Source organism: Aulostomus chinensis, chromosome 12 (assembly GCF_037954235.1).
Source record: "Aulostomus chinensis isolate RoL2024-O1b breed Wild chromosome 12, RoL_Achi_v1.0, whole genome shotgun sequence".
Taxonomy (NCBI): Eukaryota; Metazoa; Chordata; class Actinopteri; order Syngnathiformes; family Aulostomidae; genus Aulostomus; species Aulostomus chinensis.
The window spans coordinates 25,983,585-25,997,051 of NC_141331.1; the positions used below are offsets into that span (position 1 = coordinate 25,983,585).

General features: G+C 46.9%; 2 protein-coding genes across 9 annotated transcripts; one reads left to right on the forward strand and one right to left on the reverse strand.

Annotated features, from left to right (window-relative positions):
- Nucleotides 1–2,758: 2,758 nt before the first annotated feature.
- Nucleotides 2,759–4,091, reverse strand: LOC147252585 (trace amine-associated receptor 13c-like). Of its 4 annotated transcripts, none has more exons than XM_086219365.1 (2): nucleotides 4,015–4,091; nucleotides 2,759–3,575 (listed from the first exon to the last, which is right to left on the reverse strand). In XM_086219365.1, exons 1-2 carry the CDS (start codon nucleotides 4,089–4,091, stop codon nucleotides 2,759–2,761), a joined length of 894 nt encoding a protein of 297 aa, XP_086075491.1. The 4 variants fall into 4 exon arrangements, with proteins under 4 accessions (XP_086075491.1, XP_086075490.1, XP_086075489.1 ...); XM_086219364.1 differs by having other exon boundaries at nucleotides 3,919–4,091; XM_086219363.1 differs by having other exon boundaries at nucleotides 2,759–3,603; nucleotides 3,911–4,091.
- A 6,667-nt stretch (nucleotides 4,092–10,758) lies between these two features.
- On the forward strand, nucleotides 10,759–12,042 carry LOC147252586 (trace amine-associated receptor 13c-like). 5 transcript variants are annotated; one of them, XM_086219367.1, is made up of 2 exons: nucleotides 10,759–11,013; nucleotides 11,229–12,042. In XM_086219367.1, the coding sequence occupies exons 1-2, from the start codon at nucleotides 10,802–10,804 to the stop codon at nucleotides 12,040–12,042; spliced, it is 1,026 nt and encodes a 341-aa protein (XP_086075493.1). In that variant the 5' UTR covers nucleotides 10,759–10,801. The 5 variants fall into 5 exon arrangements, with proteins under 5 accessions (XP_086075493.1, XP_086075494.1, XP_086075495.1 ...); XM_086219368.1 differs by having other exon boundaries at nucleotides 10,759–10,971; XM_086219369.1 differs by having other exon boundaries at nucleotides 10,802–10,877; nucleotides 11,228–12,042.
- The last annotated feature ends 1,425 nt before the right edge of the window (nucleotides 12,043–13,467 follow it).

Genomic DNA, 13,467 nt, shown 5'->3' on the forward strand with positions numbered 1-13,467 from the left:
CCACACGGATGCATCAGATAAGGGACTTGGAGCTGTCCTATATCAACGCCAGAATGGGAAGCTCAGAGTTATTGGCTATGGCTGAAGGACCCTCACCCCAGCTGAACGAAACTACAGGCTGCACTCAGGTAAACTAGAGTTTCTCACCTTAAAGTGGGCCGTCTGTGAGAAATTTAGGGAATACTTGTACTATGCCCCACATTTTACCGACTATACAGACAATAATCCCTTAACGTACGTCATGAGTACTGCTAAATGGAATGCAGTTGGATTCCAGTGGGTGGGTGAGCTGTCAGATTTTAAGATTTGACATAAAGTACAGACCTGGCAAAGCAAATGGTGATGCTGATATGTTGTCCCGATGCCCCTAGATATTGATAAATATGTCACAGAGTGTACACTGGAGCTGCCCAGTGAAGCTGTCACTGCTACATGGGGAGGTTGTAAGGCAGGTGAAAGTGGAGATGTTGCCTGGATTGCTTCCCTAGCTCTAGCACAGAGCGCTCAGTCCGAACCCAGCAGCAGAGGAGCTGTGACACCTACTGATCTTGCTGAACTGCAAAAAGCCCAGAGAACAGATCCAGTGATCGGAGAAATTCTGAAAATGAAAGAGTTAAATCAAACACTGACAGATGACATGAAACGCAGTGTGAGGGGCACTGGCAGGAAAATGATGCACGAGTGGACAAGGCTTCACATTGAGAATGGAGTGCTCTATCGCAGGACAGCAGAAAGACGTCAACTAGTCTTGCCCACCAGCTTTAAATCCCTAGTCCTAAAACACTTGCACGATGATATGGGTCATGTTGGCACTGAAAGGGTCCTAAATTTGGCAAGGCAGAGATTTTATTGGCCATATATGAGACGTGATATTGAGACCTATGTCACCGGACAGTGCCAATGCATAAAGCAAAAGAAGCCAGTGACACACATACGAGCACCAATGGGTAGGATAACACCACCAGCACACCACTTGAACTTGTGTCCATTGACTACATGCACTTAGAGCCAAGTAGAGGAGGATACGAATACATACTTGTTGTGGTAGATCACTTTACCAGATGTGCACCGGCCTATCCGACATGCAACAAGTCTAGGAAAACAGCGGCGGAGAAGATCTTTAATGATTATATTCCCCGTTACGGATATATGTCTAAAATTCACCACAATCAGGGTTTGGAATTTGAGAACAACCTCTTTCGAACCCTTGAGCAATTGAGCACAGTTGGACACTCCCGGACAACCCCCTATCACCTCCAGGGTAACCCGGCAGAACGGTTTCACCTCACAATACTCCGTATGCTGCGTACCCTGAGTGAGGAAAAGAAGGAAAATTGGAAAGACCATCTTCCCCAGATTGTCCACACGTACAATAGTACACGCCATGAAGCGACTGGTTACTCACCTTTCTTCTTGCTTTTTGGAAGACACCCACGGTTGCCAATCGACCTCCTATTTCGGATGGTTGACAGTGAAGAGCCCCAGACCTCAAAGGGTTATGCTGAGAAATGGGCAGCACGCATGACAGAAGCATACCGCATCACAACAGAAAACATCAAAAAGTCAAGTGCTCGTGGGAAAAGGTATTATGACCAACACACAAGAGGGATAGTGTTGCAATCAGGTGATCGAGTGCTAGTATGCAACCTGAGTCAAAGAGGTGGTCCTGGAAAGTTGAGAGCGTACTGGGAAAATAGTATCTATATTGTGACCGAGCAGATGAATGACAATCCAGTCTACAAGGTTGTCAAAGAGACTGATAGAAACAAGTCACGTGTCCTGTATCGTAATCTGTTGCATCTTGTGAATGACCTGCCTATTGAACTGCCAGCAGAGGTGGAAAAAACTAAGTTGAAGAAGAGGAGAGGTCCTAATGCACCTCACAGAGAGACAGAACCACAACCCAACCGTGAAACAGGTTCTGATGGTGATGAAGACAACATCTACTATGAGCTAAGATATAACTTGAGGAGTGGAAACAGAACAGAGAGAGACAGAACACGAACAGTATAACCAGGATATTGAGCCGAACAGTGACAATGAAGAGGATGAACATGAAGGAAACAGAGAGCCAAGGGTCAGTCATACACCTTCTGTAGTGAGTGAAAGTGAAGCAGAGGAGCCCGCTCCAGAAGAGATACAAGAGAGACCTTGCCTGACCCCTAACACTACTGATCACACATTGAGAAGGCCAGCACCATGGTTCACTTACAATACACTGGGCCAGCCTTCAGTTCAGATACACACATCATTAAGTAGTGCAGAGGTTTATGGACAACCACAGATGACACATTGGGGAAGCCGGTATACCCTCAGACGCATTACCCAGTCCCAACACCCTATCCTATCCCATCACCACCATATTGGTCATTCCCTTACACTCATGCAGTATTTCAGAACATGACAATATATTCTTAAAGAAATTGCATGACAAGTTTGTTATTTTTGGGTCATGTGAAGTATCTTTTTGAATGGTAAAATGTCCCAAAAGAATCACAGATTCCAAAGAGATTCAGAGGAAACAGACGCAGATCACTTTTGGCCCACATAGAAACTTGGGCAAGTAAAAAAAACAAACAAACTGCAAATTCCTTCAAATGTGTACTTTAATTACATGATATCAAAAGCTTTTTTTAGGAACAGCTAGAATATACAGAAATAACATCTGTTCATTACATCGACATAACAAGAAAATGACTTCAGCAGGTCATTGACACACGACTGCATCTGAAGGCCAATCAGGTTATTTTAGTCTTGTCTACAGGATGTTGGCCTGACAGGAGCCCGGCTGAAGGATCTGAAGAGTGACAATGAGTCTGATAGCTTTTCTGAACCAGGGGTAAAACAAGGCATATATGACAGGGTTCAAACAGGAGTTGAAATAGAACACATGGATCACATAAGCAGCAGATGAAGCATTGAGCAATTCATCTCCTGCTAGAGACACACAATAATATGGACAGAAACATACCACAAACACAGCTAACACAATGCCAAGAGTCCTGGCTGCTTTCAACTCAGCCTTCTTAGTTGTTAGAGAGACAGAAGCCTGGAGTTTGACAGCTGCAGTGTGAGAGCGCATGGCACGGGCCTGAGACACAGCCACCATAAACACTCTCATATACAGAGTTACGATGAGAGTGAGGGGAAGGATAAAGGTCACAACAAGGTCAACAACTCCTGCAATATTGTCATAGATAATTACACACTCTCCATAACAGGAATTATAGTTGTCTGGATGAGTCAGAGCACCCGTAACAAGAATACTGCAGTAAAGGATGGAGAAGAACCAACACAGACAAACACAAATTTTAACTCTCTTTAAAGTGACTCTGCTGGTGTAATGCAGAGGATGACAAATAGCCACATAACGGTCCACTGATATCAGCACCATGTCTCCTACTGATGCAGATGTCAGGATGAAGGACATGATATAATATAGAATACATGCAAGGTCACCAAGAGACCAGCAAGCTGTTTGTCTCAGTGCTTCTCCTGGCATCAGCAGGAGGCCCACAACAAAGTCAGAGACGGCCAAAGACAGGAGGAGGATGTTGGTGGGTGTGTGGAGCTGCCTGGAGGAAAGTAGAAAAGCACCATTAAACAAGCGACAAAAGCAGATCAAACAATAAAAAACAGTTCTGTCCTTTTCCACGAATGATTCAATTTAGAGAGTGAAAAGTTCTTCTTAAGATGAGAGTGCATAGAGGCAACCTTGACCCTAATAAGAGAGATGAGACCTCTCCAGTGTCAAAATCACACATTTGAGATGTCCTCTGCATTCGTTTTATCTGACAAGGCAAAACAGAAATCTAGCATTCCATGACACAACATTATTTAAAAATCATTCATTAATATTTCTTCAAGTAAATCAATCTGTTATGATGTTAAATTGGATTTGCTGAGAAATGCATCTGCCTGAAGTGGGAGACTGAGATGATGACGAGCAGGTTGAGAACCAGAGTGAGCAGAGAGATGAAGGACACCAGAACGCTCCAGAGAACAGTTTCAGACCAAGAAGCCATCGGCCTCCTGCAGGATGTGTTGAGCAGTTCTGGGAAGCAGAGTTCTGCTTCTTCCTGGACTTTCATCCTCGAGGTCTGAGGAGAAGTGCAGCTCTCAACAACTAATATAATAGAACTCTCTCTCACCTGATCTTCTTCCCACCCCTCTTTCTCTCACTGACTGTTGGATTGTAATGTCCCTCCCCCCTCTCTTTACACATCACACCATCATTTTAGTGTGAGCAAGTTGCTGCCGCCCCAGAGGCAAGGAACGGTTTGCCAGAACCTCTTCAGAGCCGATTGATCCTCCATAGCCTCACTCAACTCCTGCCATGCCCAAGTTTTTGCCTCAGCAACTGCCATGAATGCACATCACTTTGCTCATTCCCACCCCTCTCTCACTGACTGTTGGATTGTAATGACCCTCCCCCCTCCCCTTACACATCACACCATCATTTTCAGTTAAACCTTTAATTGTGAATTGTTCACTGATGAATACCATCAAAAATGTTTATATATATATATATATATATATATATATATATATATATATATATATATATATATATATATATATATATATACACACACACACACACACACACATTTACATACACACACACAGCAGTGGAAGAACCTGTCAGAATGATCTTCAATGCCCACTTCCGGCAGTACTTTGACCACTTTGGGTGGTGGGGGATGTAGAGTCTGAATGGGCCATGTTCCGCTCTGCCACCATTGAGGCGGCTGTTGTGAGCTCTGGCCATGAGGCTGCTGGGGCCGGTTGCGGCGGTAATCCTCAGACCCACTGGTGGACACCAGAAGTGACCGACTGGTACCGGCAGGCCAAGTAATGTGCAGCCATGGCAGTCGCCAAGGCAAAAACCAGGGCGTTGGAGGAGTTAAGTGAGGCCATGGAGAATGACTATTGGTCAGTTCCAAAAAGTTTCTGGTAAACCCGCCAGAGGGCCATTGCCTCAGGGGGGTAGGCGGTACCTTGTTTCATACATTTAATTTCCTGCATTCTGGTGGATTTTTAGATACCCATTTTCCCTTTTATCAGGCGCGCCACCACGATTTAATCCTGCCACTCCCGGTATGCACACACAAATCTACTGTATCGTATGTGCACACTCACTCACTGCACTATTAGTGTTCCCATTTTTAGGTCTATTGAAAAAAAGACAAATTGCCAGTAGTACCAGTAGCTAGACGTTAGAAGATAGCCGTTGGTGGTAAACTCACGCAGTTACTTCCAACGGCTTGTGACAAGGTAGCCCAGGCAATGCACTGAAAGGGCTACCCAAAACCTGGCTAATCTAGTTAATGTTAGCTAGCTAGCTGACTTAGCTATGTTACTCCAACACAGAGGGGACCCAAGTCTGATCACTTTGGAGCAAAAATCCTTCCGATTTATTACATCGGATTTTGTAAACACTGAAGTAAGTACCGGTAACTTTACTGTAGCAGGCTAACGTTAGGTCCATCTGTTTCAGTGAGTCAGTGAGTGTTCATAGAATTGTGATGATTAAAATTGGGTTATAACAAAAAAATGGAAGGCCTAATCTTTCCATGGATAGTTGCAAATGATTCCTGGTGCAATTTTATACCCAGGAGAGTTGGATTTATGGACTTTTTGAAAGATTTCTGAGGGAATTCAAAACTTACATCATCAGATGGGTAGCTCTGTCTCCTACTCCATATAGTAGCCAGACCTGACTGCTAGCAAAAGCGAAGTGCAGGGGGGAGATTGGAAAAGGCATGCCAAGCGACAAAAATGGTATGTTCCAAAAGAAGGATGTATGAATTTTCTGAAAACCATTTAAGCTATATCTAACGCATAATATGACTGTTTAGAGCCTTTGTGCTATTATTAAAGCCTATTTTGGTGAAATAGTTATCATTCATGGTATTTTTGGGGGGGACAAATTCACCTTTTGTAAATATTGGGGGGGACTTGTACCCTAAACCCTAACCCTTGTAAATCTATGCCCTTGCAGTTAAGCAACTCTGCGGTGGCAGAGCTCCAGGGGTGGATGAGATCTGCCCTGGGTATCTCAAGGATCTTGATGTTGTAAGGCTGTCTTGGTTGACATGTTTCTGCAACATTGTGTGGACATCAGGGGTGCATTTAGTGTGGCAGATCAGGGTGGTGGTCCCCATCTTCAAGAAAGGGGACCAGAGGGTGTGTTCGAACTATCAGGGGATCACACTTCTCAGCCAAGTCAAGTCTCCAGCCTCACGTCAAGTTTCCAGCCACATATCAAGTCTCCAGCCTCATGTCAAGCCTCCAGTGTCCCCATCTCCAATGTCCCGTCATAAATAAAACCTTTTGTGCACCATCCTAACTGTCTGCACTTGGGTCTACTTTCCTCCTCCCTCCCGCACGTGGCAGAATGGACCCAGCAAACAGACCCAGCAGACTGCTCCCCCCCTCAGCATGATGACTCTCTTTGAGTACTTTGCCTATTGGGCAAAAACAACAAGCGGAGGACTTTACGGGCACCCGGCTGGCCTTGGGAGGCCCTCGCTCAGTGCAGCGAGCCCTCGGGTCAGCTCAGCCCCCATCTGGAAGACCAAAGAGCTCCCAGCCTAAGGGCAAAAGCAAGGCTGGCCGCCCTCATGCTCCTGCTCCTACGTGGTCAGGTCCAGCCCTCAATCAGCACAGCTGCCACCCACGGACGCCACTCCTGTCTCGGCGTCGGGGGTCCCAGCGGACGCCACTCCTGTCTTGGCGTCGGGGGACCCGGCGGAAGCCATTCCTGTCTAGGCGCCAAGGGCTCTGGCAAGCACCATCCCAAGCCCAGCAGCTGCTACACCTTCTCTGCCGCCAAGGGTCCTGGCGGGCGCCACTCCTGTCCCAGCGTTGAGGGTCCTGGCTGTCTCTACTCCTTTTCCTGCTCCGAGGGTCAGAGCAGATGCCTCTCCTGTTCCCGCTCCGAGGATCAGAGCGGACGCCTCTCCTGTTCCCGCTCCGAGGGTCAGAGCGGACGCCTCTCCTGTTCCCGCTCCGAGGGTCAGAGCGGACGCCTCTCCTGTTCCCGCGCCGAGGTTCCAGGCGGACGCCTCTCCTGCTACGAGGGTCCAGGCGGACGCCTCTCCTTCTACGAGGGTCCAGGCGGACGCCTCTCTTGTTCCGGCGGCTCTTCACGGCACCTTGGGCCTCCTCCCAGGTGCTCTGTGCCTCCTGGTGCAGCCCCCTGTCTCTCCGTGGTCTGCGCGGCCTCCCGGCCGCCCCCCTGACTTTCCGTGGTCTGCGCGGTCTGCGCGGCCCCCTGGCTGCCCCCCTGACTTTCCGTGGTCTGAGGGGCCCCCTGGATGCCCCCCTGACTTTCCATGGTCTGCGGGGCCCCCTGGCCATCCCCCTGACTTTCTGTGGTCTGGATGGCCCCCTGGCCGCCCCCCCCCCCCCGACTCTGTGTTATGGTTCAGCCGACAGGTGTGGTGAGTGAGTGGTTTTTTTTTTCCGTTGGTTTTTCTCACCCTTTTCCCACCTCCTGGCCACCCTCCACCCACCCTGGTGTTGTTTTTGTTGTTGGGCTGTCTGGGAGCTGTCTTCAGCTTTTTCTCCTGGTCCTTATTTAGAATAGTTTTTTTTTAATTAATCAATAATTATCAATATCAACTGATATGAAACACTTATATCATGATACATTTTTCATTGTTATGTTCCAGTGAGCGCTCCTCCCATAGGGCCAATAGTCGCCGCACTCAAGCACTGGTGAATCAGTTTGGGCAACAGCTCCACCTCTCCTCCGCTGATCTGCCACTCCAGGTATCCTCCAGAAGCTGGCTCCGCGGTATGTCGATCAAGATTGACCATGTCCTGAGTCCAGCAGCAGTACCTCTTAGGCTTCCGGCCTCCATGCAGCAAGTGTATCCTGGGTTTCATGTATCTAAGGTCAAGCCTGTCTCCTCAAGCCCTCTCATGCCCTCCGCTCCAGCCCCTCTTCCTCCCCAGATGGTTGACGGTCATCCCCAGTGGACAATTAGGCAGCTGCTGAAGGTGCGGCACCGGGGTCGCAGGTTTCAGTATCTGCTGGACTAGGAGGGTTACGGTCTGGAGGAATGCAGTTGGATCTCTAGGAAGCTCATCATGGATCCCTCTCTCCTGCGGGACTTCTACCAGGCCAACCCTGATGCTCCCGGACAGTCGCCAGGAGGCGCCACTCGGAGGGGGGGGGGATTCCTGTTATGGCTCGTTCCTCCTCACCTTTACATACACCCCCCCCCCCCCCCACTGACTACTCCATGGCTTGGCTCAGCACACCTGTTCTCCTGCACTAATTTCCACACTTGGCTTCCATTCTACAATCAACTGTTGCCTCCTCAAAAGTCCAATCTGCATGACACTCCAAGCCAGAGCTTCATGTGTCTTTGTTTATCCAAACTCAGCTGAGCCAACCTGTGGAGCCACCAAGACATCTATCCATCCATCTTCTTCCGCTTATTCCTGTTAGGGGTCGCTGGGGGGCTATCCTATCCCAACGGCTACGGGCAAGAGGTGGGGTACACTCTGGACAGGTCGCCAGTCCATCACAGGGCCAACACATATAGACAGACAACCACTGGCTCTCACAGTCAAAACTACAGTCAATTTAGAGTATCTGATTAGCCTAGTCCCCTCTTGATGTCTTTGGATGGTGGGAAGAAGAAGGAGTACCCGAAGATAACCCATGCAGGTGTTGGGATTCAGAGCCCATGTGCTGGCGACCACCATTGTCTTCCTCCCTTTGTTCCATGTGGAGATGGGACAGAACAAAGACCAATAAAAACGCTACGTCATCATCAGTGGTGGACCTATAAAACCAGACGTACTGCCAAAAAGCTTCGCTTTTTCCCAGGTACGCTAACTTTACCAAGTAGCGTCTGCCAAAAGGTAGCAACCACCACGTGTCTCCCTTTGTTCCTCTCTCTTGTTCATGGAGCAGCAGTCTACAACTCACGGGACGAGTCAAGTCCACAGACTTTCACTTTCAATTCAGTCACGTGACCGCGGTTCTCTTCATCCCCTAACACGGAGAATCCGCGCATCGCTTTTTTTTCTTTTTGACTTTGTTTTGGATCCAAAGGAGACAACCCGCACCCGCTGATCTCCTCTACCCTGCAGAAGGACGCAAGTTTTGTCGGGACATTTTGCTCAGGACAATTCCCCGACCCGGTCGACCGCGGAGGCGCGTATCTGAGCCAAGGAACGGACCCTCTGCAAGCGCCATCTCCATCTCCGCCTCGGAGCGGAGCAACGATAGTAAGGCATCAATGTGTCTGGGCTGAGATCGTAGTTAAGAGTGTAACAGTAAACGCTGCAAGTGAACGAGCCGCTGAGCTCTCATCATCGCACTGCTGTCACTATCTCGTGCTGTGTTAACTCTGTTGTATCAGACGGGCCGCCGGGCCCTCGGCTCTGATCATCAAGAGTTACCACTGTTTGGTTTCCACAACCGAGCTGAGTTCATGATCGGTGGTCGTCTACGAAGTCGAAAGAGCTGTAACCTTGTTTGTGGAAGCGCACGTACCAGACTCGGTCGAAACCTGTACGTGCGCACACGGCGAGCGGGAGCGAGCTCTTTGTCTTTGTCGGCGCCATTTAATCTGAATCTACAGTAAGGTTAGATCCTTCCTTTCCTCCCTCACTCTGCTCCCACTTCTCACACCTCCACACAAGTGACTAGGACTCTGCAGCCTCCCTGCCCCCCCCCCCTCTTCCTACTCAGCGGAAGTCAGGGCGGCCATTTTGGCTGTATTCGTCCTAGTCCGCCATTTTGGGTCAGTTACCCTGACCCGCTCGGGTGTGCACACGCACCCTCCCTCCCTCCCTCTCTCTCTCTCACACACACACACACACACACACACACACACACACACACACACACCCTTGATAGAGGTATATGTTAGATAATAGTCCGTAATTGTGAAGATATACTTATTGATTATTGCTGTGTTAATTGTAAAATTAATATTGTGATAATAAATGTGTTATATTTTGCAACAATTCGACTCCTGGTTTTATTGTGTGTGGATTGAACTTTGATTGCTGGTTTGATTGGGTCAGTGCTCGGAATCACACCTTCTATTTGATTGAGACTGAATAGACCTGATAGTAATTGATTTTTATTAAATAATTAATGGTTTAATTTTAATTGATTCAATCGGTGTTGAATTTGGCCAAGCAAATTTGACAATTTGCTTATCCTGTTCACCTTTGAGGTCGATAACAGAGGATTGGCTGTTCCCTGATTCCAGGGTGGTGCCCCGTTAATAGATTATATTGTAATAATCATTTAATAATTGATTATTTTCTTGATAGTTTAATTTAAGATATCACCAATCCTCTCCCCCCTTTACAAGCCCCAACACAGGCATGGGGAGAACATGCAGACTCCACACAGTAAGATCCTGTGCCCGAGCTGGGACTTGAACCTGGAACCTTCTTGCTGGGAGGCGACAGTGCTGACCACTTCACCACTGTGCAGCCTCCACCAACACTAACCAACCCCAATTCCTTTCCGAAAAACTTACAATAAATGTGCCCATGGGCTTCACCTGAACTTTCGTTTCCGTTTCGTGAGATTTACTAAACAGGACAGGTTTTTTTTTTACATAATTTGACCGGGTGCTTAGGAAGCAAAATGTTAATTTGACCATGTCACGTGAAACCCAGCAGAGACATGAACCAGTTGGGTGATCTAGAGAGACACTGGGCGTGGCTTGTTGAGGGGAGGGTTGAATTTACACAAGGATAAATCTGATGCATCATCAAGAGCTTGAGACAGCAGCTGTAGCTTCTCTTCTCCCTGATGGAGACCCAGGAGCGAGCAGAGCTCTGCTATCCACACCTCATCAACATCTCCTGCAGGAAGCCAGCCTGCTGCTCTGAAGCTGCTCTCCTCAGCTTTATGTTCTGTCCCGTCTGTCTCCTCACTGTTACTCTCAACCTGCTCATCATCATCTCAGTCTCCTTCTTCAGGCAGATTCACATTTCTCTGCAAATCCTGCAAATTAGAAACTTGTAAATAATGTCAGCTTGTAATTGGTGCTAATGTTAGACCATGCTAGGCAACATTTATTATCTTCTTGAAAATACTTGAACAATGCTCAAATGTCAGATTTTGATACCAGAAAGTTTTTTGCTCAAGAAGCCACGTTGGTGTCTCTGTGCTGTGATTTTTGTTTATTTAGATGGAAGTCTTGTTGTTTTACTGATGTACGCTTCTCCTCCTGCAGGCAGCTCCACACTCCCACCAACATCCTCCTCCTCTCCCTGGCCGTCTCAGACTTTCTGGTGGGCTTCCTGCTGATGCCAGGAGAAATCTTTCTGAAAACATCCTGCTGGTCTCTCGGGGATCTCATGTGTTCTCTCTATAACCTCCTGGCCTTCATTGTTAACTCTGCTTCAGTAGGAAACATGGTGCTGATATCAGTGGACCGTTATGTGGCTATTTGTTATCCTCTTCATTACACCACCAGAGTCACAGTGTGGAGAGTTAAAGTCTGTGTTTGTCTCTGTTGGCTCTGTTCGGTCCTCTACGGCTGTGTCATTGTAAAGGATCTGACTCATTCAGACAACTATAATTCCTGCTATGGAGAGTGTGTACTTGTCATTGACAATATTGCAGGAGTTGTTGACCTTGTGGTGACCTTTATCCTTCCCCTCACTCTCATCATAACTCTGTATATGAGAGTGTTCATGGTGGCTGTGTCTCAGGCCCGTGCCATGCGCTCTCACACTGCAGCTGTCAAACTCCAGGCTTCTGTCTCTCTAACAACTAAGAAGGCTGAGTTGAAAGCAGCCAGGACTCTTGGTATTGTGTTAGCTGTGTTTGTGATATGTTTCTGTCCATATTATTGTGTGTCTCTAGCAGGAGATGATTTGCTCAATGCTTCATCTGCTGCTTATGTGATTTATCTGTTTTATCTGAACTCCTGTTTGAACCCTGTCATATATGCCTTGTTTTACCCTTGGTTTATTAAAAGTATTAAAATCATTGTCACTCTTCAGATCCTTCAGCCGGGCTCCTGTGAGGCCAACATCCTGTAGATGAAGGCTAAAATAACCTGATTTTTGTTCCATGTTTGGTTCTACCTGCAGCATAGTGGTTCCAGCCCGGGCCAGCTCCTGTCTCGTTCTTACCAGGGCACCAGCAGACAGATGAGGGCGGGTCCCTGAGTGCTGAACCTGGAGGAAAATTTAATACAGATGACAAATTCTTTCATATCTATGTAGAGTGACACTACAGACTTCTTCTTTTTACCTTTTATCAAGTAGATATGCTTGTTGATTTGACTTTTGTTAATTCTCGCTTCTGTCAGATAAAATGTTGCCTTTATGAATCCAAGAATTATATCAAGGAAATATGGAGCAACATCAGTTGATAAATGAATAAAAATCTTTTTCTGAGGAAGGCCCAGGGGTAACCACGGCTGGATTTGTTTCTGATACAAAGTCTCCATGTGAGCACATCAGCATGATGATGCATAAGAATGGATGCTGATTTCAAGCCTGCAGGACATCTGTCCAGATATTTGTACGGTGAGGCTGGAGGCCAAAAACAACATTTTCAAAACACCAAATCACAACTGAAGCACTTTTGCGCTTCATATGGACTTTTCCTTAATTAAGTCTAAATTCTTGCTTGTGTTGTACGTCGCTTTGGACAAAAGTGTCTGCTAAATGAAATTGTAGAATTGTTGTAGAAAACACATTTCAATTGATGGAGAAGGTAAAGAAAACACTGCTTGTCTCTGATTGAACAGAACCCGAAAGCGCAACATCATTTCCTGTTCCTATGAGTCATCACTCAGCTGTGTCCCTGCACGAATGCATCCAGCACTCTACTCAGAAGCCACCATCACCAACGACACTCACTACATTATTAAAGTGTTTACTCTTCAATGTGGCTGCAAGTCTCTCATTTGCTGACCGGAAGCAAAACAACCAATCAGAGCAGCTTATTTTATAGTGTTTGGCTGCTGCATCCATTGAATAAACTGAATTGATGCTGGTTCTGTTCAATCAGAAACAGGAGGCGTTGCCCCGACCTTTTCTTTAATCTGTAATGTTGCTGTGTTTCTGACCTTCAGGGCCACCGTACCTTTAGGGCATCGTTCCTTGTAGTCTTAGATGAGATGAATGTTGTTGATAAAGACATGTTGTACTGAAGAGACAGTGGACTCTTTAATTTAGCCACCCAGTGCATCACTGAACAGACCTGCTGAGACGGCTGTCTGGATGTGACCTCATTCTGTGACCCCTGGGGTCATCAGATGAGAACATCAAGCCTAATACCATGAACACTTGCAGACAATTAATTTACCAAGTATGGCAGTCTGAATGCACAGTCTCTGCGATACACAGTTTGTGATTCTATAAACACATTTCTTCCAAAAGGAAACTCACTGAAATACACTTATGAAAATACTTCTAGCAAGATTTAAACATTTGTTTCTACAAACTATTTACCAA